Here is a 26,193-nt window from a genome sequence, read left to right on the forward strand (position 1 = left end):
GCATGTTATCCTGTGTGTCCATCCCCGGCATGTTATCCTACGTGTCCATCCCCGGCATGTTCTCCTGTGTGTCCATCCCCGGCATGTTTTCCTAGGTGTCCATCCCCGGCATGTTATCCTACGTGTCCATCTCCGGCATGTTATCCTAGGTGTCCATCCCCGGCATGTTCTCCTGTGTGTCCATCCCCGGCATGTTTTCCTAGGTGTCCATCCCCGGCATGTTATCCTAGGTGTCCATCCCCGGCATGTTATCCTAGGTGTCCATCCCCGGCATGTTATCCTAGGTGTCCATCCCCGGCATGTTATCCTAGGTGTCCATCCCCGGCATGTTATCCTAGGTGTCCATCCCCGGCATGTTATCCTAGGTGTCCATCCCCGGCATGTTATCCTACGTGTCCATCCCCGGCATGTTCTCCTGTGTGTCCATCCCCGGCATGTTCTCCTAGGTGTCCATCCCCGGCATGTTCTCCTAGGTGTCCATCCCCGGCATGTTCTCCTAGGTGTCCATCCCCGGCATGTTCTCCTAGGTGTCCATCCCCGGCATGTTATCCTAGGTGTCCATCCCCGGCATGTTATCCTACGTGTCCATCCCCGGCATGTTCTCCTAGGTGTCCATGCACACACAGACTGTAATCAGCATTCTTTGGCTGGAAAAAAAACCCCAAAACTAGTGCATTTGTAGAGGAGTTTTTTTAGCTGTAAAAACGCTCTTAACGCGGCACAACGTGGTAAAATGCCACAAACCGGCATTTTTGGATTTTGTTTTTACTAAAAAAAATAATTTTTTGGTAAAAACACAAGTGCGGGAAAACACTGCTAATCGCGACAAAACACTGCAAACCGCTAATGCAAAGGCACTAAAAGAAGCTGAAAAACTCAGGTTTTTAATGTGACTTTACACAGCTAACATTACCAGCGTTATCAAAACATCAAGTGTGCATGAGGACTAACGCTGAAACATGTGGTAAAATGCCGCAAACCGCCTCTTTTTTTTTGACCGAAAAAAAAATTTTTTTGGTAAAAACGCTGGAAAACGCTGCTAATCGCCAGAAAACACCACAAAACGCTAATGAAAAGGTGTTAAAAAAAAGCTGAAAAACTCACTTTTTTAACGCGACTAAAATACACACACTGATACCAATTTAAAAAAAAAAAAAATCCTGACCTTTAAGCTTGACCTTTGACCCTGACCTTGACCCAAACACCCTGGCACTGAACTAGATCAAATCTTGATCTATGTATTTTTTCTTTATTTTTTCTTTTCTTTTTTAATATTTGTTTATCTTTTTTTTTTTTTTTTTTTTTTTTAACAAACTTTTTTTTTTCCTCTATGCCAGGAGTTAGAGAGTTACAATGTATCTCTCTCCTCCAGAAAAAAAAAATAAAAATGGTGGGCGGGCTATACAGTGACTGATTACTGTGATAGCCAATCAGAGGCTATCACAGCGATCATGTGACCCGGAATCGGGAGTCCCGGGTCCCACTCGTTAGAATCAGGACCTGGGACTCCCGATTCTGGGTCACATGTGCGCTCCCAGCACAAAGACCAGGGTGTCACTGAGAGTCCCGGGTCCCGATCTTTAGAATGGGACTCGGGGCTCTCAGTGACACCAGCCAATCAGAGGCTATCACAGAGATCATGTGACCCGGAATCAGCAGCCCCGGGTCCTGATCGTTAGAATCAGGACCTGTGACTCCCGATTCTGGGTCACGTCGCTCCCAGCATAAAGACCATGTTGTCACTGAGAGTCCCGGGTCCTGATCTTTAGAATGGGACCCGGGGCTCTCAGTGACACCAGCCGATCAGAGGCTATCACAGCGATCATGTGACCCGGAATCGGGGGTCCCGATTGTTAGAATCAGGACCTGGGACTCCTGATTCTGGGTCACGTGCGCTCGCAGCACAAAGACCAGGGTGTCACTAAGGGGTTTATTTACTAAAGCTGGAGAGTCCAAAATCAGACTCCCTTCTGCATAGAAACCAATCAGCTTCCAGGTTTCATTGCCAAAGCTTCATTGAACAAGCTGAGGTTAGAAGCTGATTGGTTTCTATGCAGAAGGGAGTCTGATTTTGGACTCTCCAGCTTTAGTAAATAAACCCCTAAGAGTCCCGGGTCCCGATCTTTAGAATGGGACCAGGGGCTCTCAGTGACACCAGCCATTTAGAGGCTATCACAACGATCATGTGACCCGGAATCGGCAGCCCCGGGTCCTGATCGTTAGAATCAGGACCTGTGACTCCCGATTCTGGGTCACGTCGCTCCCAGCATAAAGACCATGTTGTCACTGAGAGTCCCGGGTCCTGATCTTTAGAATGGGACCCGGGGCTCTCAGTGACACCAGCCGATCAGAGGCTATCACAGCGATCATGTGACCCGGAATCGGGGGTCCCGATTGTTAGAATCAGGACCTGGGACTCCTGATTCTGGGTCACGTGCGCTCCCAGCACAAAGACCAGAGTGTCACTGAGAGTCCCGGGTCCCGCTCTTTAGAATGGGACCCGAGGCTCTCAGTGACACCAGGGGCGGACTGACCATTTGGAAACTCAGGCACTGCCCGAGGGCCCGGGGTCAGTAGGGGGCCCCATGAGATGCCCCTGGTACCTTTTTCATAGGCTTTTTTGCGTTTGGGCAAGGACACGGGCCCCATGATCCCCTATTGCCCGGGGGCCCCATGAGTTGTCACACCCCTGAGTGACACCCTGGTCTTTGTGCTGGGGGGCGCACTCCCAGCACAAAGACAGGTACGCAAATATACGGCCCCTCGGAAAAAAACCCAGTCCTGTGAGGCCGCATATTTGTGTGTGGGGTTAAACACGTGTCTGCGATGTTGTCTATAAACGTACCTTGGTGGATAAGTGGGTAAGAAGGGCAAGCTGGTATGGTCATTGGAGCCCACATGTATGATGATTCTCCCTGACAACTCACAACATTGGTCAGATGACCGACTTGACTGCCGCTGTTCCCTCAATCCTTTTCCATTTCCTTCTCAGGCCAAAGAGCGGGAGCTGGAGCTGAAGAACACTTGGTCCGACAACAAGCTGAGCCGGCGACAGACACAAGCCAAGTACGGTTTCTAGCGGAGCGTGCGCAGCGACGGGTGACTTCCAGCGACCACACAAGTTTTTTCCTCCTCCCCCCCCGTGCGCGGTTGAGAATCCAAAACAACTCCTGCCAAGCGTACACAGATTGGCCAATACCACCACTTAAGTTATTTAACCGCAAACTCCGCTCCGCGTATTCATGTGATTCTCTGTGACTCTGCAGTGCCAGATTTGCCGTATTCTGCTTGGGACGGATAAAGAATCGTTTTCCCTGTAAAATATGTGAATGAGGGGGACATGGGACTTTTCCACGTTTTGTTTATAGGCCCGCCCCTGCTTTTACATTTAATTCCTAGTGCCGATTTCTCCTCCAAATTTCCTCCTTTCTTACTCATCACTCGCTGCTGCTGTACAATGAAACCTTTGTAGGCTACATAGCGTGGGGGAAGCCATTTTGTACTTTTAAAGTGTCTCCCTCTAAGGTGAAGGTCAGCTGCTGCTACATGGGCACCATTGTATGTCAGTGTTATTTTTTTTTAAGGGCTTCACTATATATAATAAATACAAATTTCACCCCCTGCTCTGTTTATACGCAAACACCAAGGCTCCATCCTTTCTGTTCTACTGAGCTGGGGCCCTTTAAATGCCAATGTTCGGGCTGCAATGCCAAGTTTTTGTTGCAGGGGGAGCTGCAGACAAGGAAATGATGGCTGCTAATAAAAGACGGAAGGTATGTTCTCTTACTTAGATATTAAGTTCACCTTTGGGAATGTGGTACATGTTCCACCTGTTTTTAGGGTTGGACATGTAAAATGTTCCCATAGCCGCAGGCCCCCCCCCCCCCTCCCTCTGACAGATAGTATGGGAAAACTTCTCCCTGTACTATCTGTCAAATTTGAAAACAGCATGGCTCCGCCCACATGGCCGTGTCACTCATTCACAGACTTCCACCAATGAATGAACTGCAAGTCCCAACAGCCATATCTGCTGTGTGCTGGTAGTTTTCAATGAACTACCTGTGGAGCGCCGTGGTAGTTCATTGAAGCTTCCTGTCAGAGTATCTGCTTGGCTGAACATCCAGTACGCCCTGTACCCCCCCATACATCCCATACGCCCCATACCCCCCGTACATCCCATACCCCCCGTACATCCCATACCCCCCGTACATCCCATACCCCCCGTACATCCCATACATCTCATACCCCCCGTACATCTCATACATCCCGTACATCTCGTACTCCCCATACATCCCATATATCCTGTACATCTCGTACCCCCCATACATCTCATACATCCCGTACCCCTCTTAAATCCTGTACATCTCGTACCCCCCATACATCCCGTACCCCTCATAAATCCTGTACATCCCGTACCCCCCATACATTTCATACATCCCGTACCCCCCATACATTTCATACATCCCGTACCCCCATACATTTCATACATCCCGTACCCCCCATACATTTCATACATCCCGTACCCCCCATACATTTCATACATCCCGTACCCCCCATACATCTCATACATCCCGTACCCCCCATACATCTCATACATCCCGTACCCCTCATACATCTCATACATCCCGTACCCCTCATACATCCCGTACCCCTCATACATCCCGTACCCCTCATACATCCCGTACTCCCTCATACATCCCGTACTCCCTCATACATCTCATGCATCCCGTACCCCTCATACATCTCATGCATCCCGTACCCCCCATACATCTCATGCATCCCGTACCCCTCATGCATCCCGTACCCCTCATGCATCCCGTACCCCTCATGCATCCCGTACCCCTCATGCATCCCGTACCCCTCATGCATCCCGTACCCCTCATGCATCTCTTACCCCCCATGCATCTCATACATCCCATACCCCTCATACATCCCGTACCCCTCATACCCCTCATACATCCCATACCCCCATACATCTCGTACCCTTCATACATTCCGTAACCCCCATACATCTCGTACGTCCCGTAAGGCAAGCAGATATTCTGACAGGTTTGTGGGAGATCTGCGTGGCATCAGCCATTTACTGATCGCCGGTGCAACGCTTTCCAGGCTTCTGTAGACAAAAATAATAAATGCATTTTTACCTGCAAAAAAATGTGCATTTATTATTTTTGTCTAAAAGGTGAACTTCTCCTTTAACACAATGGCAGCAAACAAATGGTTGTCTCTCTTTGCCCTCACTCCTACCTTAGGCTAGGTTCAAATCCGTGCAGCCGCACCACCCGCACAGAGGAATTCGGACCCGCCGGCGGGTGCCATTAGTTCTAATGGCTTGCCACCCGCACTGGAAAACGCAACTGTACTGGGAACCGAGGTTCTCGTGTGGGCTGCGTTTACGGAAGAAGTGCAGAGACTTCTTCCCTGCATGGCACGGGAGTCCATTCAAATGAATGGGCTCTCGTGCCCGCGCAAAACGCGGCCCGCACGGCCGCATATATGTGAACCGGGGCTCATAGGACCCCAAAAATATGAGACTACTCCAGGCTGAGTGTTCTTTTTGTCCTCCTTCCAGTCTTTGTCCGGAGCCAATCATTTTGGCTGCGGTTAGCTGCAGGAGCTGTCGGCCTCTTCTTGCTTTCAATGGGGCTGCCGCCCACGGCTAATCGCCAGGAACCCCCTCTGGGTCTCCTGAGTGTAATTGCTAATGGCTCCATTTACAAGTTTAAATGGGCCCCAAGTGCTGTTGCAGCTGGGATTGCAATGCCAAGTTTTTATTGTAGGGGGAGCTGCAGGCAATGAAATTGTGGCTGCCATTGAAATACAGAAACTATATATATGCACATATACAATATGTGTGTATGGGATGAGTAGCATTTTCTCGCTGCCTTTTCACAACTCTAGACTCGGAACCAGAAGCGCAGCTTTTATTAATGCTGGATTCCTAAAACTGTTACTAACCCCCTTAAAAAGCTAGTTGCTAGTAGGCTATCAATGCCTTTTAGGACTTACCTCTCCTCTAGCGATGTGGCATCCCCAAGCTTCCCGCCTGCCTGCTAACCTCTTCAGGCGTCCAGCTTCTGGGTCCCATCTGCTTTAATTGGCTAGGCAGGGATGACTTCACTCCTGGGCTCAGTCACATTCGGCATTGCCACAATTGTACCATGAGCTGCGCGTGCGTGTCTCTGTGCAGGGTTGACAGGCAGTTAACTTCAATGCAGAAGAGAAGAAAACATGTCTCTTCTGCATTACAAATCCGGCCTGTCCGCCCGGTTTTAACTTTGGCCTACAATTCTATTTGAAGTCACTGGCTCGGAACAAGCATGTTGAAAGTGAAATCATAACATACAACCTGCATGCTTGCTCCAGATTAGTCATTATTAATGTGGCATTATCAGGAGATGCAGCAATGGCAGCCTACTCTCTTCCCCGGGATTCTCTCAAAGTGAGTCCGTTTTGCAGGGTAAAGCAAAAGGTCACTGAAAGCGACTCTGAAAACACAGAAACAAAGCAATCTCTGCAAATGCAAGATTTTAGCTGTCTATTGCCGCCAAAGAATCTTCATTGTTGGACATATTTCTGGGCATGTTGGATACCTGGGTTCCTTGTCGTCCGCTGTGGTCCCTCCTGCTGGCTCCTATGTCAGTCTTGTCTACTGTAGTGTTATAGGTGCCAGTGGATAGGGCCACAGGGAACAAATATCTGACACACCCAGAAGTGTCAGTTGCAGGGAATGCTTTGATTTAATATAGTGACAGTTGTGCCCAGTCCTGTTCCTACTTTTACCATCCCTTTGTGAAAGGAAATACCTGGATCCAGAGTATTGGGAGCATGTGAGTCCTTCACCCTTCTGTGGTTTCAGTGGGTGTCAGAGCAGCCAGTCGCCAGGCACAATTGCTATCACATGGGGGGGGGGAAGGCAGCATATGTAGCCCTTAGTATTTTCTTACAGAGCCAGTTGGAGCGTACCCAGGGCAAGCTGGCCGTAGATTATTCAAAATTCCGCCTCCGTATTACATAGTTTTGGTATCCAGGATTGTATAATGTATGGCTAGCTTAACCTCTTCCTGCCCAGTCCTGGCGTCCTTTTATCTGGGTCTTTCTGTCTGAGGAGGGGGAAGGATGACGTGATCACTTATTGGCTGTCACAGTGGTCACACAATCAGGTCCATCCTGCCGACTCCTGATCATTTACTAGAGACCGGTAGCTGGTTTTGACAGCTTGGGCACTGTGCTGGGGTCGCTGAGTGAACGAGCTCTCCGCACAGGAACTGGGGTCATCCACATGTGTGAATTGTGGGCATTAAAGCCCACCCTCATAACATTTAAATTCCTGCTTTCAGTCATCTAGATCAGGGGTTTCCAAACTACGGCCCTCCAGGTGTTGAGGAACTGAGGCCCTGCAAGACTCTGACAGCCACAGGCAAGACTCGCAGAGGCATGATGGGACTTGCAGTACTTAAACAGCTGGAGGGCTATAGTTTGGAGACCCCCTGATCTAGATAATGGTTTCCAGGACAATCTCTCCATGGGGACACAGCAGTAAACACCTGGGACACTGGATAAAAAGAGCCTAGGGTTGCCCTATTGGAATTGTTATCCTATAGCAGGGTTTCTCAACTAGGGTTTCTCCAGAGGTTGCTACGGGTTCCTTGAGCAATGTCAGGAATGGACTTGCCAATAGTGGTGGGACTCACCTGCCTTGTGGGCTGCAGTACCAGGGCTGGCCAGCGGGTGCTCTCAACAACCAGAGGTTCACCTGCTCTTTACACATCGGAAATATGTGTTTTCCGATGGTCTTAGGCAACCCCTGTGAAAGGGTCGTTCGACCCCCAAAGGGGTCGCGACCCACAGGTTGAGAACCACTGCCATCCCTTAAATACACCTGCAATCAGCCCCAGGTGATGGCTAATTGCCGAAGTGAACCTCTGGTTGTTGAGAGCACCCGCTGGCCAGCCCTGGTACTGCAGCCCACAAGGCAGGTGAGTCCCACCACTATTGGCAAGTCCATTCCTGACAAGCAATGAGCAATTTCTGCCTCTCAGATAAGTTCCCACTGACACCATTGATCTTTGTAGCTATCTGTAAGGGGATAATTCTTCCCAACGACCACAAGTGTAAAGAGCATTTTTCCCACTGACCACCACTAATGTATCATGAGTTGTAGGTCTAATCATTTTTATCAGGGGTTCCCTGTAGAAAGTTATTTCAAGGGTTCCTCTGTGGTGAAAAAGTAAAGAAAGGCTGTCCTATAGTGTAGCGATGCTGTTTGGTATAGGTTATCTGGTTACCGGGCTGGCAGCTTCCACACACCAAAGGATGCCCGCAGTTTCTTCTGGTTTATAGTGTACAACAGTAGATTTTAGACAGAAGTGCAACACCACAAGATAAAAGTTCATTTATAAATATACTCCAATAAAGATCAGATAGAAGAGCAATGGGAACACCAACGTATTTCAGGGACCCAACATCGCCCCCTTCATCAGGCTTTAAAAATAGAAGACTGGATAGATAAGTTAAAGGAGAAGTGTGGGAAATAAAAAAAAAATATACATACTTATATGGCTGCAGTTGTTCTCTGCCGGTTCTGAGACAGAGAGCCAAACCATCATATGACCACTGATCACTCAGTTCCTGGCCTGTACTGAGCAGAGAGCGGTGAATGGCGGTCACCACTTTCTGCTCTCCCCCTTCAGTGCCCACTGGAGTACGGGGTTGTGCAGGGGGCCGGAGCAGCTGTATAACACTTCCTCTCTTGTTGGTAAGCACTTACATTATAGGCCTAAAGATAACCTGTGCTTTATTCATTCCTCCCCCTAGGGCAGTGGTACTCAACCTTCCTAATGCCGCGACCCTTTAATACAGTTCCTCATGTTGTGGTGACCCCCAACCATAAAATTATTTACCCAGTAATTATAATTCATGAGTGTCGTTTTACCTCCAATACTGCTGCTTTCAACACAGTAGCTGCTTTTAACAGAGTAGCTGCTTTCAACACAGTAGCTGCTTTTAACAGAGTAGCTGCTTTCAACACAGCAGCTACTTTCTACACAGTAGCTGCTCTTTACACATCGGAAATATGTGTTTTCCGATGGTCTTAGGGGACCCCTGTGAAAGGGTCGTTCGACCCCCAGGTTGAGAACCACTGCCCTAGGGGGACATACTCTCCTCCTTCACTCCTCTGATGCTTTGTTCGGCTGCTCGGTATTGTGCAGGTTTGCTTTAAACTCAACTCCAGAACGCTGTGTAATCCAAGTAGGCCCATTTAAAGGATAAGTCTTTGTAAAATCTGTCTGCTGTTTGGGTATGTCCCTACTAGATCAATTAGACCCCCATCCCGCTTATCTTATCATTGACCCTAGACCATGCAAAATCTGTTTAGTGAAGTGGAACTACCGTAATTAATAATAATTGTCCTTTACCTTGGTGGTTAGTTAAGTGGTCCGTAAAAAAGTGCCCCCAAATATTGGCGGTCAGTAGAGAAGTGACTCCTTACACTGGTGGTCAGAGAATTGATCCCTCCGTTGGTGGTCATTGGAGAAGTGACCCCTTCCATCGATGGTCAGTGTAGTACTTCTTTATATAGTATGTCAGTGGGATATGGCCATCCTTCAACTGGTGTTCATTGTAGAATCATCCTATCTTAATATTCAGACAGATCAATCTGTCAATCCTCCCACTGCTCAAACAACCCTTAGTAAACTTACACTGGTGGTCAGAGAAGTGACCCCTTCGTTGGTGGTCATTGAAGAAGTGGACCCCTTCCACTGATGGTCAGTGTAGTACTTCTTTATATAGTATGTCAATGGGATAAGGCCACCCTTCAACTGGTGTTCATTGTAGCATCATGCTATCTTGATGGTCAGACAGATCAATCTGTCAATCCTCCCACTGCTCAAAGAACCCTTAGCAACCTTACACTGGTGGTCAGAGAAGTGACCCCTTCGTTGGTGGTCATTGAAGAAGTGGACCCCTTCCACTGATGGTCAGTGTAGTACTTCTTTATATAGTATGTCAATGGGATAAGGCCACCCTTCAACTGGTGTTCATTGTAGCATCATGCTATCTTGATGGTCAGACAGATCAATCTGTCAATGCTCCCACTGCTCAAAGAATCTTTAGCAACCTCTGCAGGAATGTTAGAGGTCTACAGAACCCTGGCTGAGAAAGACTTTACTCTCTGTTAGTCGTGATTGCAGTCCGTTACACAGTTTTGGAGATATTACCCTACTTTTCATCCCAGTAACACCTGGACAAGAAATAAATGACCCCTTCTAATGATGGTTGATATAGTACTTCTTTATATTGCATATCGGTGGCAGGACCCTCTAACACTGGCGGTCATTGTAGTATCCTCTTATCTTGATGGTCAGGCAAGAGATCAATGCTCCCGCTGCCCAAGGAACCCTTAGCAATCTCTAAAGGATCCTTAGGGGGCTACAGAACCCTGGTTGAGATGGTTTTACCCCTCAAGAAGTAAATGACCCCTTCCACCAATGGTCAGTGTAGTGCTTCTTTATATTGCATGTCAGTGGGATAAGGACACCCTTACACAATGTAGTACTTCATATTGTACATTAGTAGGAAAAGGACCCGCTTACATTGGTGGTCAATGTAGTACTTTATATTGTATATCAATAGGAGAAGGACCAGCCTACACTGGTGGTCAATGTATCATCATCTTATCTTGATGGTCAGGCAAGAGATCAATCTGTCAATGGTGCCGCTGCCCAAGGAACCTTTAACAACCTCTGGAGGAACCATGGGGTCGACAAAACTCTGGCTGAGAAAGCCTTGACCCTCTCTTAGTTCCCAATTGCAGATCATGACTCCATTTTGGAGATATTACCCTATTTCCATCCCAGGGACACCAGGATCATAAATGAGTGATGGGGGTGGGGGTCACTTGGAAAGAAAGGCACAAAACAATATGCTCCCCGCACCAGTGGGTGGTGTTCGTCTTTCATCAGAGAGATTTCCTCTCCCTGTAACACCCTTCCATCAGGACAAGGAAGTGAGGGCAAACCTTACCAGGCAGCAACTTTACCTAGAACATTTATCCCTAGCCTTCTCTATCCAATGTTGGGGGGTGCTAAATCTGGGTTTTAAAGGAAACCTCCAAATGGCAATATATATATACAGGAGTGCAGCAGTCCCTGCAGTTCTCTGTGCATATTTCCTTTCAATGAAATGACACATTGCTATTTTTATAAAATATATTCTAGCTAAAATGAAGCCTAGTGCATCAATTCTCAACCAGGGTTCTGCAGAACTCTATGGTTCCTTGAGAGGTTTCTTGAGGGATCCTTGAGCTTTAGCTGATTGACCTCCCATCTGATGGTGCCTATAAGGTTTCAGGATCAAGCCCACTTGGCCACGCCAGTGACATGACACCAATGATCTTTTTATTTTTCTTCAAGCGTGGTATTTTGATCACCAATGTAAGGGGTAATTCATCACACTGATGAATTGCTTTTAGCAAGGGTTCTCCAAGCTTTGAATTAATTTCAAGGGTTCCTCTGGGGTAAACAGGTTGCTTTAATGTATCTCAATAAGCTCTTGCTTATGATGTTTACCTGAAAACCGATTTCAGATACACATATGGGGCACATATTTATTTTCTTGCTTGCTTCCTGCTTTAGTCGTATTTATATCTTGAATAATATATATGTAAATATATTATTTAATGCTTCTCCTAGTGACTATCTATATAGCAGGGAATGTGATTAGCATATCTGCCTAATGGCTGTTGAGATGATCACAATTAGCCTTTCTAGGCTACATTCAATTAGGATCTCCTTTGACAAGAAACCTTGAGGGTCCATTCACACTATTACGATTCCTCAGTGCAACTTTCACACGACTTTACACTCTAGTTGCATGGATTGGAACAGATGCCATTGAAATCAATGGACTGAGACTTGTCTTGCGACTTATCAACAATGGGGCACTGTTCCTCCCATTAAAACCAATGATGGAGCACTGATACCAGGGAATTTTCCACTCCACCATTGGTTTTAATGGGAAGAATAGTGCCCCATTGTTGATATCAGTGAGGTGAATGCTGCCCAATTGATGGTGGCAGTTGGTGGAATAGTGCCCCAAGAGCTAGATAAGGGCAAGCAAAGGGCCACATATGGTCCCTGGGCTGCAGTTTGGAGACCATTGCTCTAAAGTAAACTAACCTAGAATCCCCGAAAAACCCACACTTTCCTCTACGTGGTGGTGGCCTTTAAGTCTCCTATTGCTGGTGGCATATCTAACTCAGCAAAAAGTGGCTCAGAGCAGGAGATGGGTCTCATCGTCAATCTTAATGAACCCTTAAAGTTCAGATATATGTTTGCTACAAAAACCCCAAGCCTCTAAAGCAGGGGTCTCCAAACTTTCCAAGCAAAGGACCAGTTTACTGTCCTTCAGACTTTATGGGGGGGACCGACTGACCAGTCGGAGTGGAAAATTCCCTGGTATCAGTGCTCCATCATTGGTTTTAATGGGAGGAATAGAGCCCCATGGGTGATATCCGTGAGATGAATGCTGCCCCATTGATGGTTTCAGTTGGTGCAATAGTGCCCCAAAGGCCAGATAAGGGCAAGCAAACGGCCACATCTTGGCCCTGGGCAGCAGTTTGGAGAACATTGCTCTAAAGTAAACTAAACTAGAATCCACGAAAAACCCACACTTTCCTCTCCGTGGTGGTGCCCTTCAAGTCTCCTGTTGCTGGTCTCATATCTAACTCAGCAAAAAGTGGCTCAGAGCAGGAGATGGGTCTCATCGCCCATCTTAATGAACCCTTAAAGTTCAGATATACTTTTGCTACAAAAACCACCAAGCCTCTAAAGCAGAGGTCTCCAAACTTTCCAAGCAAAGGACCAGTTTACTGTCCTTCAAGTTTTATGGGGGGCCAGGCTGACCAGTCGGAGTGGAAAATTCCCTGGTATCAGTGCTCCATCATTGGTTTTAATAGTGTCCCATTGTTTATCAGTGAGATGAATGCTGCCCATTGATGGTGTCGGTGAAATAGTGCCCCAAAGGCCAGATAAGGGCAAGCAAAGGGCCACATCTGGTCCCCGGGCCACAGTTTGGAGACCATTGCTCTAAAGTAAACTAACCTAGAATCCCTGAAAAACCCACACTTTCCTCTCTGTGATGGTGGCCTTCAAGTCTCCTATTGCTGGTCGCACATCTTACTCAACATGGACATGAATGGAGCACTGGTCAAGTTTTTTGTAAGGAGGTAGACACCACCACCACGGAGAGATAAGTAGGCATTGGGGAAATGAGGGGATTCTAGGTTAATTTAGGGGGCTAGGGAGGGGTTGGTAATTTTATTTAGGAGCAAAGATGTAACTCTGCTGTAAAGTGCATGTAAAGTGAAAACTTGTTTTCCTGTTGGCAACATGGCAGCATACATGTGGTAGTATGCCGTCCAGGATTGCTGCCAGGAAAGGAAAATTACAGTAAGTATTTACCACAATTTTCTGTTTTCCTGACGCCAACATGGAATCCTACTACCACATGTAAGCTGCCGTGGACTGGCGCCTGGAAAGGAAAATTACAGGAAGCATTTGACACAATTTTCCTGTTTTTTTTCTGTTAATTTTCTGGTTTTTATTGCCGTTCGTGTCCCCACTTTGTAGATTCACCCTCTCTATTTGCCCTGTGACTACACTCTCCACTACAGAAATTCAAAATGTTAGCGTTGTCACAGAAACCAGAGATAAAAGAACTCTTCCCTTTATGAGGAACCTGTTCCTGCGTTGGCTGTAAGAGAGGATATCGCTTCAATTTGGGGAGATTTCTTCTTCGTTCCTGTTGGCAGTGACAGAAAATCTCCCCAATAGAAAGGAGACAGAAAGAAAAAATTGACAGAGGTCTTAACCTTCCCCTCTTCTATCCAATTTAAAAAAAAAAAAAGGGTTGGCTTTTCGTAAACTTTCAGAGGGGCTTATCTCTGGTAGCATCTTGCGTTACCCAGAATGCTCTGTAATCCTTTTTTTTTTTTTTTTATGAATATCACTACCTTGGCGAATGGATTCCCTGCAAGATAGGGGGTGACAAGTTTATGACTTTATTTAATGCAGAGGGCGCCCCCCTATGGACTGGAAATGGGCTCCCAGAATGCAAAGCTGTCTCCTCTTTGTGGTGTGAACTTTTGTAAATATTCTAACTTGTATATAATATTTTTGGAGTTAAAACTTTTTTTTTGTTTTCTTTCTTTCCTGTAGCTTTTGTTTTCATAAGGTGAGTTAAATCGCCAAAACTCCATGTGGTTTTCAACGTTAACAATGTAAAATTTTAGGAAGGTTAGCGAAAATCAATAAATTGATGAATAAAATTGGTTCTGTTGAAAGCGTGCTTTTATTTTTGTTTTGGGGTTGTGGGGAAGAACCTTTGAGCAGTGGTCTCCAAACTGTGGCCCAGGGGCCAGAAGCGGCCCTTTGCTGGCCTTTATCTGGACCTTGGGGCACTATTTCTCCCACTGACTCCAAGAATGAGGCACTATTCCTCCCACTGACACCAACAATGGGGCACTATTCTTCCCACTGATTCAAGTGATGGGTTATGATTCCCCCCACTGACACCCAACACACAATTCCCATTGACACCAAGGATGGGACACTATTCCTCCCACTAATACCAATGGTGTGGCACTATTCCTCCCACTGATACCAATGATGTGGCACTATTCCTCCCACTGACACCAATAATAGGGCACTATTCTTCCCATTGATACTAATGCTGGGGTATGATTCCTCCCACTGACACCAATGATAGAGCACTATTCCTCCCACTTACGCCAATAGTGGGACACTATTCCTCCTACTGATACCAATAATAGGGCACTATTCCTCCCACTGACACCAACAGCTGGGAACTATTATTCTCATTGACACCAATGATGGTGCTATATTCCTCCTGCTAACACCAATGATGGGGCACTATTCCTCCCACTGACACCAATGATGGGGCACTATTCTATCCACTGACACCAATGATGGGGCACTATTCCTCCCACTGACACCAATGATGGGGCACTATTCCTCCCACTGATACCAATGACGAGGCTCTATTCAACTGACACCAACAGTGGGGCACTATTCTTCCCACTGATACCAATGATGGGGAACTATTCCTCCCACTGATACCATTGATGGGGTACTATTCCTCCCACTGACACCAATGATGGGGCACTATTCCCCCTACTAACACCAATGATGAGGCAATATTCCTCCCATTGATACCAATGATGGAGCACTATTCTTCCCACTGACACCAATGATGGGGCACTATTCCACTGATACCAATGACGGGGCACTATTCCTTTCCTCATACACCAATGATGGGGCACTATTCCTTACACTGACACCAATGATGGGGCAGTATTCCTCCCCCTAATACCAAAGATGGGGCTTTGTTTATTCACACTGATATCAGGACATTTTCTGCTTCCTTAAAACCTGAAGGACAGCAAACTTTGTTTATAAATCTTGGAGACCCCTGAACCTTAGAGCTTTAAGTGGTTCTAAAGCTTTGTTCTTTAAAATTAAATTAATAAATATGTTGTACTTACCTTCTCTGTGCAATGGTTCTCTTCTTGGATCCCCCGCTGGCCCTCCTGGCTCCTCTTTAGCCAGTCCCCCCATAGAAAGCTGCTTTCTGTGGAGGTGCTTGTGCAGTCTGCCAATCGTGTTGTCCAGTTCATTTTTGGGTGGAATGTGTCAGATTTGGCTTTTTGTATCATACCAATTCGAACAAAAGAAATAAACATGAGAATGCCTAAACATTTGTAATTACAACAGTTTTCTGGGCGAAGTGGTGCAGTATCTGACAAAAATGCAGGGGTGTCAATATTCTTGGCCATGACTGTATACTTACCTCCTCTCCATTTTAATCCATGGCTTCTTCCAGGTTCAGGATCTTCAGCCATCTTGAATGTTCTGGTTGAGATACCGTAACTCCTGCACATGTGCGCTGGAGATCATAAATCCAGGAACCAGGCAGATGCCCGAATTGTATACTAAGTTGGGCATGCTGTCACCACAGCTGCTAGTAGTCCACACCAGAACCTCAATTGGGAGACCATTGTCAACCCACAACAGAAAGTACCTAAACAAAGATCCAGGGCCACCAGGTATTCTTTTAATGAAAGCTGCAGATTTAAAAAGGTCAAAAACTTTATTTACTATCGCATAATAAAGCTAATATGAACCTTTAGTGATTGGCTTTAAATATCAATGGAAACCCTACAGAATTTGTATTTAGAGTTCCTTACTGAGCCAATAAAGTGTCTTGTTCCTGGTGAACTGAGGCAGCAATCTCCAGTCTTTTGGCATACAAAATGGTGGGTGTAATATCACTTTCTGTCTCAGTGATATCGCTAGTTTGTGGTAAGCCATTAGACTTCATGTTCATGAACCTTCGATTCCATACAAGGTTGTCTCTTCTTGCATCAATAACACTAGGTGACCAAAGGTACAGTTGTGTTCAAAATAATAGCAGTCAGACATCACTAACCGGATCAATCACTGTTTTTGGTAGAAATGATATTTCTACATGGCAAATAATTTCCTAGCAGGCGTAGTAGAGTAATAGAAATCCAACAGACCCAACAGTCATGACATGCATGCTGCGGATTCTGTGTCATTGAATCACTCATTGAGGGGCATGTTCAAAATAATAGCAGTGTGGAGTTCTATTAGTGAGGTCATTCATTCTTTGAAAAACAGGTGGCAATTATTGCCCTTATTTAAGGAAGGAAGGCAGCAAATGGTGTACATGCTGGTTACCGTGCATTTCTCTCTGAAATTCTGAGGAAAATAGGTCGTTCCAGACATTGTTCAGAAGAACAGCGTACCTTGATTAAAAAGTTGATTGGAGAGGGGAAAACATATAAAGAAGTGCAGAAAATGATCGGCTGCTCAGCTAAAATGATCGCAAATGCTTTAAAATGGCAACCAAAACCTGAAAGATGTGGAAGAAAGCAAAAAACTACCATTGGACTGGATAGAAGAATAGCCAAAATGGCGCGGACTCAGCCAACAATCAGCTCCAGGAAGATGAAAGAAGGTGTAAAGTTCCCTGTGAGGACTGTTACAATTAGAAGACGCCTATGTGAAGCCAAGCTATCTGCAAGAAGTCCCCGCAAAGTCCCACTGTTGGAAAAAAGATGTGTGCTGAAGAGGTTACAATTTGCCAAAGAGCACATTGACTGGCCTAAAGAGAAATGGCGCCACATTTTGTGGACTGATGGAAGTAAGATTTTTCTTTTTGGATCTAGTGGCCGGAGACAGTTTGTCAGATGACCCCCAAACACTGAATTCAAGCCACAGTACACTGAAGACAGTGAAGCATGGTGGTGCAAGCATCATGATATGGGGATGTTTCTCATACTATGGTGTTGGGCCTATTTATCGCATACCAGGGATCATGGATCAGTTTGAATACATCAGAATACTTGAAGAGGTCATGCTGCCTTATGCTGAGGAGGAAATGCCCTTGAAATGGGTGTTCCAACAAGACAACGACCCCAAACACACCAGTAAACGTGCGACATCTTGGTTCCAGACCAACAAGATGGACATTATGGAGTGGCCAGGCCAAGCCCCGGATCTTAATCCAATAGAAAACTTGTGGGGTGACATCAAAAATGCAGTTTCTGAGGCAAAACCAAAAAATAGAGAAGAACTGTGGAATGTGGTCCAATCATCCTGGGCTGGAATACCTGATCACAGGGGCCAGAAGTTGGGTGACTCCATGAACACAGATGTACAGCAGTTCTCAGAAACAGTGCGACTACAACCAAATATTCATGAAGTCATTCAAAGGAAAGCAAAATCTTCAAACATTTCTCAGTTTATATAGTGAATGTTTGAGTTTGTAAAGAAGAATACAAACACTGCTATTTTTTTGAACCGTCTAATATTCACTTTTCTTCAATTTTTTTAGAGGAACAACACAAATTTGATCTATTTTTCTTCATGTGTTGATTTGGAATAGAATGTGTCGTGTTCCCAATGCATTTGTGTGTATGGAAATAAAAGCTATTAGAAGGATTTTGAGCTTTATTCACTTTTTTCAACACACTGCTATTATTTTGAACACAACTGTATGTGGAGCCCCCTCCAAATGATTGATTTCAGGTGTTACAGGTGAAGGGTACAGTTGGTACTATAACATACAATGACAAGTTAGACAATTGTGTTCTCCCAACCTTCCAAAGGAATGACCCTTTTTTGTTCCATCATGTCCCTGTGCACCAAATCACCTCCATGAAGACATGCTTTGATGTCCAGTGGCCTACACAGAGCTCTGATCTCAACTCCACCTAATGCCGTTGAGATGAATGGGAATGCCAATAGTGACCAGGTCTTCTCATCCAATATCAGTACCTGACCTAACAAATGTTCCTGTGGCCAAATGGGCACAAATTCTCAATGACACACTCTGAAATCCTGTGGAAAGTCTTCCCAGAAGAGTAGAGGTTGTTACAGCCTCAAAGGGTGACCAACTCCATTTTAATGTCCATGGTTTTGGGATGGAATATCCAAAAAGCTCATGTAGGTTTGATAGTCGGGTGTCCACATACTGCTACCCACATAGCGCATGTTATCATGCATTACCATTTCCAGGTTCTGGTACATTGACCTGCATGTTCTTGTTGGGTCAAACTCAAAAGTGCCTTTTATTGTTTGCTACATATCAGGTTTGCAGTCACTTTAATGCAGCCCAAGTAACCCTTGGTAGTCCATCAGTCCATTTGATTTGACTTTGTGAAGATCAGGCAGCACCTATATCAGCTGGCCTTCTTTGGTGGCCGAATATTTTTCACTTTGATGGGATAATCATCTGGGATCCTCTCGTAGATATTCTCCTGTTCATCCAGGAGTGGAGGATGTGAAGAATTTTTGTGATGGACGGTGGTCTTTCCATAGGATGAGTCATCAAACTGGACAGGAATCTGCTGTTTGGTCTACAAAATACAGAAGTAAAGGTAAGTAAAATATATCTCAAGCCAAAACCTTTTTTTCTTCAGTTTTGCAGTGTGGGGAATGCCTGAAGCCCAACTCTGGGTCCCCATGTCCACCCCAAAAGCCCACTTCATCCTATAAGTTCCCTCCCTCCACATGTTTTTATTCTTTGTACTTACCTTTTCCAGATGTCTACAGGCTGCTTATGTGATGTGCTGGGTCCCCTTCTTCTGTAGACGTGGCCATCCTCATTAATGCAGAGAGAAGCTCTGGAGTGTTGATGTTGGAGCCACTTTCTGCATGATTAGACTGTGAGAGCAGGGTGCTGTGGTGACACCCCCTAAAGGGACATGTCCATGACTCACAGTATGTCCTCAGTCAACCAGGTTGAATGACACTGGGAAACAGTGTATATCTAGTTTTCTATCCAGAAGGAAAGAGCCATCTTTGTTCAGGCATCATCCAGAGTCATGAATAGACTGCAGAAATGTTTTCTCCTGTCTGCAACAGACCAATGGCATTGTCTCAGCCTAGGCAATGTCACGGGACTGGAGCATTCTCACTCCCTGAAAGCTTAACTCCAGACAATTTTGTTTTGCACTGAGTGGGAAAGAGATGCAATTTCTGTAAATTACACTATTGAGGACAATTCTGTCAAGGAAGGAGCTGTGGAACGGACAGGCGGGCCTAGTGGTAAGGTCACGCACTGACTGACGACAACTACTACCCACAGACCGGAGTCCCTCAGGGCGCGGAGTCTAAGTCCCAGGCTGCCCTTCACCAGGGCCCCTGGTGGTGGGGATGGACTTGACGCAGCCAGGAACCAGGTCGCGGCCCCCGAGACACCCCAGCTGCGGTAATGGCCGCTGCCAATGGCGTGTAGCTGGTAGGAACCAGATCAAACAATAGCGTAGTCGGGCAGGCCGGGTCAACAACAACGGGACAAACGGTACAGAACAGTAGACAAGAATAACAGGTCATAGGCCGGGTTCAGCAACGGGAGGTCAGATCAAAGGAAAACACAGAGAATGGTCTAGTCAAAAGCCGAGTCAGATTCCAGGAGAGTTATGAGAGTATAAACAGAGCTATAGCAACACTAACACACAAGACATGAATGCAGAGAGTATTTGCAGACAGCAGGCTTAAATGTGATGAACCACACCCTTCTGAGGAGGAGCCGCAGAAGCCTGAAGGCATAAAGGTTCCCACCATGCATTGCAGAAACCCAAGTGTCAAGGTCCTACCTTTTCCCAGAGGTTATGTTACTCCATGTGCTGGCATCCATCTTGGATTTCTGCTGAGCATGGTGGGAAGCTTTTATGCCTTCAGGTCTCTGAGGTCCATCCCCCAGAGGGGTGTGGCTGAGTACATATAAGCCTGTGATCCGCACATGCTCTTTGCACTTGTGTCTTGTGTCTTTGTCTTGCTACAGCTCTGTGTATATGCTCGTGACTCTTCTGGTATTCTGACTCGGCTTGTGATTAAGACCATTCTCTGTGTTTTCCTTCGATCTGACCTTCCGTTGCTGAACCCGGCCCGTGACCTGTGATTCTCTGTCTACTGTCCTGTACTGTTTTGTCCCGTTGTTGTCGACTCGGCTTGCCTGACTACGCTATTGTCATTCTCACCAGCTACACGCCATTGGCGGCGGCCATTACCGCAGCCGGGGTGTCTCGGGGGCCGCGACCTGGTTCCTGGCTGCGTCAAGTCCATCCCCACCATCAGGGGCCCTGGTGAAGGGCAGCCTGGGACTTAGACTCCGCGCCCTGAGGGACTTCGGTCTGTTGGTGGTGGTTGTCGTCAGCCAGTGCCTTACCCTGCCACTAGGCCTACCTGTCCGTTCCACAGCCCTGCCCTGACACCAAGATGGACACCAGCACATGCGATGCACAAGCTCTGAGGAAAGGTAGGACCTTGACAAATTCCCTTTACTTCCTGTTTCTATAACAGTGTTTCTCAACCTTTTTTTCAGTCAGGGCACCCTTTAAAATTATGGACAGTCTTGAGGCACCCCATTCTGAAATGTAAAAAACTATTCTAAAAGTTTTAAATAATGCAGCAACATCCACACATGTAGGACACCCAACGTTAGAGGTGATTTATTCTTCCAAAGCAAATACACATTTACACACTGGTACTGACTAGTATTCCATTGTTTCTCTTCTCCCTCAGTTTTTCTCCATCACTGACCTAATGTGACCCCAGCTCTAATGGAGAAGGGCAGGGGAGGGTCAAACAAGGATGTTGTGAAGGCAACCAACATCATCCTTATCAACTGATGATGTCATAGGTTGTCACAACGCCGGCAGCTAGAAGGTTGTAGTGGTGCTCATTGAAAACCTGTGGCTTTGTGTAATTAAAAGGTAGGCTGACTTGCATACATGTTTTAGGCAATTTTTATATATTTTGCCAAGGCACCCCTGAAGAAACCTCAAGGCCCCCCAGGGTTGTCACCAAGACATGAAGACAACAATAAAACATTGCCAGAAGTTCTAACCCTTTTCTCACTCTACTAAAATGTGGAGAAATTTGCCATCATATCCTCCTGTTCTAACAGGAAGTGGGGAAAATCTCCCCAGGGAGACACAGAGGACAATATAAACCGGACAAGTCCCGTACACCTCTTACCTTTAGCTTGGAGGCCTGTTTGGAAGGTTTTCCTTGTGCAATGGGTATGTGTTCTTGTGGGAAACCTGACATCTTGTTGGAACGGAATGAAGAATGGAAAGCTGAAGGCTTCTGAGCATGTGAAGTTTTGTTGATGCCAGTAGGAAGGGTGGAGAAGCTGGTATGGGTGCTCTTGGCTGCTTTGGATCCACAAGATGGCATGGAATGCACATCCACCTCACTATATACATTATCCAGATTGCCTCGGCACGACCCGCGACCCATAGCATAAAAGGCTATGGGTTCATGTCCATTATCACTGTTACTCCCTGCAGGTGTGGCCCACTTGGCAGGCTTCGTGTATGTTTGGAGTTCATCTACTGAGGCATAGGTAGAACCTCTCGCAGGATTCTCTTTGCTATCAGCTCCTTCAGGGCTTTCTGAGAGCTTGCTGAATGGTGTGTAGTCCACTATTGGATCTTCTGCATCTTCTTGACTTGGGGTAAAGTTTGGTTCAGGAAATCCTGGATGTTTCCTTCCTAGTATAGAGGACTGATGTTCAGCCTAAGGAAAAATGAAAATATATTCACTAGATGGGTTGATGCACATTATATCAAATATAATCTGCTTTATCTACGACTGGGGTCTACAACTTTTCTGAACGAATGGCTAGTTTACTGATTTTATTTAAAAAGACAGTTATTCATGATTGTCAATACTTTATCAAGCTAAATGCCATTCATTTTGTACATATTTACCTGTACATGTAAATTGCAAACGGCTAATTTGAGATGCTATTGCACTGATAAATGTTCTCCATTGGGGTCATTTTTACTTTATCTCCTGTAAAAGTTGCATGTAGTGATTGCAAGTGCAACTCATCTAAGAGTTTATATTAAGGTTCTCATATCTTGATGTAGCCAAGACTTATTGAAAATATTGCATGTTTTGCCAGTATTGGAAATAAACAGCAAGATTGATTTGGATCTCTTGTAGTCTAAACAAGGTTAAGGAGTATTTTCAACTCTGGCTAAACTGTTACAAGCCATACCTGTAATTTGCCATTTACCAACTGCCTGATTTTGTCTTTGGGTGATGTGGCCAAAGCAGTACCAGCATCCAGTGTCTCTCTGCTTGGTTTGGTGATCCTCCCGTACATCGGACCAGCCGTGGGTGAATTGGGAGAGCTTCTTGATGTGCCTGGAGAGTCTGGCTTTCTTGGGTTCTAAGGGTTATTAAAAAGAAATCCTGGATGTTATCCAATATAGTACAGCTTTTTACAGGGAATTAATCTTTCTCTGCCTCCTCTATACTTGATCTACAAGCAATTCTGTCTGTGCATCATCTATCCTTGGCTTACATTCAGTTCTCACTCTGCATCCTCCCTATCCTTGGTCTACAATCAGCTTTCACTCAGCTTCCTCTTTCCTTGGACTACAGTTGGCTCTCACTCTCCCTGCTCTATCCCTGGCCTACAATCATCTCTCATTCTACCTCCCCTATCCTTGGTCTACAATCAGCTCTCACTCTGCCTCCTCTATCCTTGGCCTAAAATCATCTCCACCGCCTCTATCGTTGGTCTACTCCTTTGTATATAGTTGGCTCCTATTCTCCCTGTGTTATGCTTTGCCTATACAATCAGCTCTCATTCTTCCTTTTCTATATTTGGTCTACAGTCAGCATTCACTCTACCTCCTCTATCCTTGGCCTACAATCAGCATTCACTCTACCTCCTCTATCCTTGGCCTACAATCAGCATTCACTCCACCTCCTCTATCCCAGGCCTACAATCATCTCTCACTCTACCTCCACTATCCTTGGTCTACAATCATCTCTCACTCTACCTCCACTATCCTTGGTCTACAATCAGCTCTCACTCTGCCTCCTCTAATCTTGGCCTAAAATCATCTCTACCTCCTCTATCGTTGGTCTACTCCTTCATATATAGTTGGCTCCTATTCTCCCTGTGTTATGCTTTGTCTATACTATCAGCTCTCATTCTTCCTTTTCTATATTTGGTCTACAATCAGCATTCACTCTACCTCCTCTATCCTTGGCCTACAATCAGCATTCACTCTACCTCCTCTATCCTTGGCCTACAATCAGCATTCACTCCACCTCCTCTATCCCTGGCCTACAATCATCTCTCACTCTACCTCCCCTATCCTTGGTCTACAATCATCTCTCACTCTACCTCCTCTATCCTTGGTCTACAATCAGCTTACATGCAGCTTCCTCTATCCTTGGTCTACAGTTGGCTCTCACCCTTCCTGCTTGGTCTACAATCAACTCTCACTCTGCCTCCTCCATCTTTGGTCTACAATCAGCTTTCACTCAGCTTCCTCTATCCTTGGACTACAGTTGGCTCTCACTCTCCCTGCTCTATCCCTGGCCTACAATCATCTCTCACTCTACCTCTACTATCCTTGGTCTACAATCAGCTCTCACTCTACCTCCACTATCCTTGGTCTACAATCAGCTCTCACTCTGCCTCCTCTATCCTTGGCCTAAAATAATCTCTACCGCCTCTATCGTTGGTCTACTCCTTCGTATATAGTTGGCTCCTATTCTCCCTGTGTTATGCATTGCCTATACAATCAGCTCTCATTCTTCCTTTTCTATATTTGGTCTACAATCAGCATTTACTCTACCTCCTCTATCCTTGGCCTACAATCAGCACTCACTCCACCTCCTCTATCCTTAGCCTACAATCATCTCTCACTCTGCCTCTCCTATCCTTGGTCTACAATCATCTCTCACTCTACCTCCTCTATCCTTGGTCTACAATCAGCTTTACATGCAGCTTCCTCTATCCTTGGTCTACAGTTGGCTCTCACTCTTCCTGCTTGGTCTACAATCAACTCTCACTCTGCCTCCTCCATCCTTGGTCTACAATCAACTCTCACCATGCCTCCTCTACCCTTGGCCTACAATCAGCTCTCACTCTACCTTTTTAATCCATGGTGTACAATCAGCTCTCACTCTTCCTTCTCTATCTTTGGCCTACAAAAAGCTCTCACTCTATCTCTTCTTTCCTTGGTCTACAATCAGATCTCACGCAGCCTCCTTTGTCTTTGGACTACAATCAGCTATCACTCTGCTTCCTCTCTCCTTGGTCCACCATCAGCTCTTCACTTATTCCCTTTAAGACTCTGCCAGGGCAATTATCTGCATAAGGATCCCATGCTCACCTTGGAACAGGGTGTGGTTAGCAGTTCTTTGTAGGGTTCCACAGGGTGCGTGCAGTAATAGTTGATCAGGTCTTCTAGCTGAGGGTGGACACTGGTCTCCCCCTCAATCACATACATCTCATCATCTCGCTGATTCAGCACAAAATGACGACAGCGCTCGGCACCCCTTAAACAAAGGAGGAAACTGAATTTAGAAAGTGTCTGTGTTGTTCTCTAGTATATACCTGTCTGGATACTTGATATGTATCACAATCAAGGCTCCTTTCCAGCTCTGATAGACACCAATGCCTGATTTAGAGAAAGGTGCTCATTTTTTGGCAGGACATAACTCTGCTCTGCTGCACAGCAAACTGTTCTACCCACAGACAAGCGCTGTTTCCAAGAGTTGGTCAGTGGTAGCCTACAGCACTGGATGGGGACCTGTGCAAGAAATGACATGACAGGTTCCCTATAAAGAGAGGGTTTGCCTTTAAATACCTTTGCTTCAGTCATACTTGATCATTACATTAGCAGGCTGTGCCTCCTGATTGTGCCTTGTTGATCCTCTTTATATATATATATATATATATATATACGCACTGTACATACGGCGTCCTTTCAGTGGGAACGCAGTTCCGTTACCTCCAACACTGACTATATGTAATAGCAAGAAATGTTGGGGTGTGCTGGAGGGTCTAATTATACTGGCTGTTGGGGATCTATTGTTGTGGGGGAGATTTTTTATGCTGGAGAGGTCTATTAATGCTGGTGTGGGATCTATTGTTGCTGGGGGGTAAATTGTTGATGGGATGGATCTACTGTTGAGAGAGGGGTCTATTATTGCTGATTGTTGGGTTGTCTATTGATGCTGGCTGAGGGGAGAACCGTTGTTACTAGGGGGATCTATTGTTGCTGAGGGGTCTATTGTTGCTGGCTGCAGGGGATCTATTTTACTACTTTTCTTGTTATCATTAACAAATTCCATAACACCATAAAATGATACTTGGTTCTGTATTGTCTAAAAGGGTGGTACTGGGGGGGGTGGAACCAAGAAACAGTGCTCGGAGGTGGGTAGGGGGCGGAGACAAGGGGTGACTTGGAAAGGGAAAGTTCCTGCACCTATTGTCTGAGAAAAAAAGCCATAAATATATATATATATATATATATAATATTTTTTTTTTTATTGTGTCCTTTTCCATAGCATACAAGTCAAAGACACCACCAATATTAAGATACAGATAGAACACTTAGGGCTCGTTCACACTTGACTGTTTTACCAACGCTTGCCAAACGCCCCTATAGCATTTGGTAAGCGTTGGAGCAGCGTTTGCGGAGCGTTTTTTAACGCTCGGCAAATGCCGCATGCGCGGTTTAGCGGCTTGCTAGGCATTTGCCGAGCGTTAAAAACACCCTACAAACGCCTATAATGAAGTTTGAATGGTGTTACCGCT

General features: G+C 45.8%; 2 protein-coding genes across 3 annotated transcripts in view; one reads left to right on the forward strand and one right to left on the reverse strand.

Moving 5' to 3' along the window:
• Positions 1-14,347, forward strand: part of PRCC (proline rich mitotic checkpoint control factor) — a 34,190-nt gene extending 19,843 nt beyond the window's left edge. For both annotated transcript variants that reach the window (XM_089654808.1, XM_089654809.1), the window contains exon 7: positions 2,993-14,347. In XM_089654808.1, coding sequence (XP_089510934.1) covers positions 2,993-3,079 — 87 coding nt within the window. In that variant the 3' untranslated portion in view covers positions 3,080-14,347. The remainder of the gene's footprint in view (positions 1-2,992) is intronic.
• A 1,768-nt stretch (positions 14,348-16,115) lies between these two features.
• Positions 16,116-26,193, reverse strand: part of SH2D2A (SH2 domain containing 2A) — a 40,306-nt gene continuing 30,228 nt past the window's right edge. Inside the window, exons 5-8 of the mRNA XM_089654810.1 lie at positions 24,764-24,929; positions 22,624-22,797; positions 21,594-22,136; positions 16,116-18,967 (exon numbers count right to left, since the gene is read on the reverse strand). Of these exons, the coding sequence (XP_089510936.1) occupies positions 18,791-18,967; positions 21,594-22,136; positions 22,624-22,797; positions 24,764-24,929 (1,060 nt within the window). The 3' untranslated portion in view covers positions 16,116-18,790. The remainder of the gene's footprint in view (positions 18,968-21,593; positions 22,137-22,623; positions 22,798-24,763; positions 24,930-26,193) is intronic.

This window comes from Staurois parvus, unplaced genomic scaffold, assembly GCF_062004578.1.
Source record: "Staurois parvus isolate SC_StPar_1 unplaced genomic scaffold, SC_StPar_1.0 ptg000800l, whole genome shotgun sequence".
NCBI lineage: Eukaryota > Metazoa > Chordata > Amphibia > Anura > Ranidae > Staurois > Staurois parvus.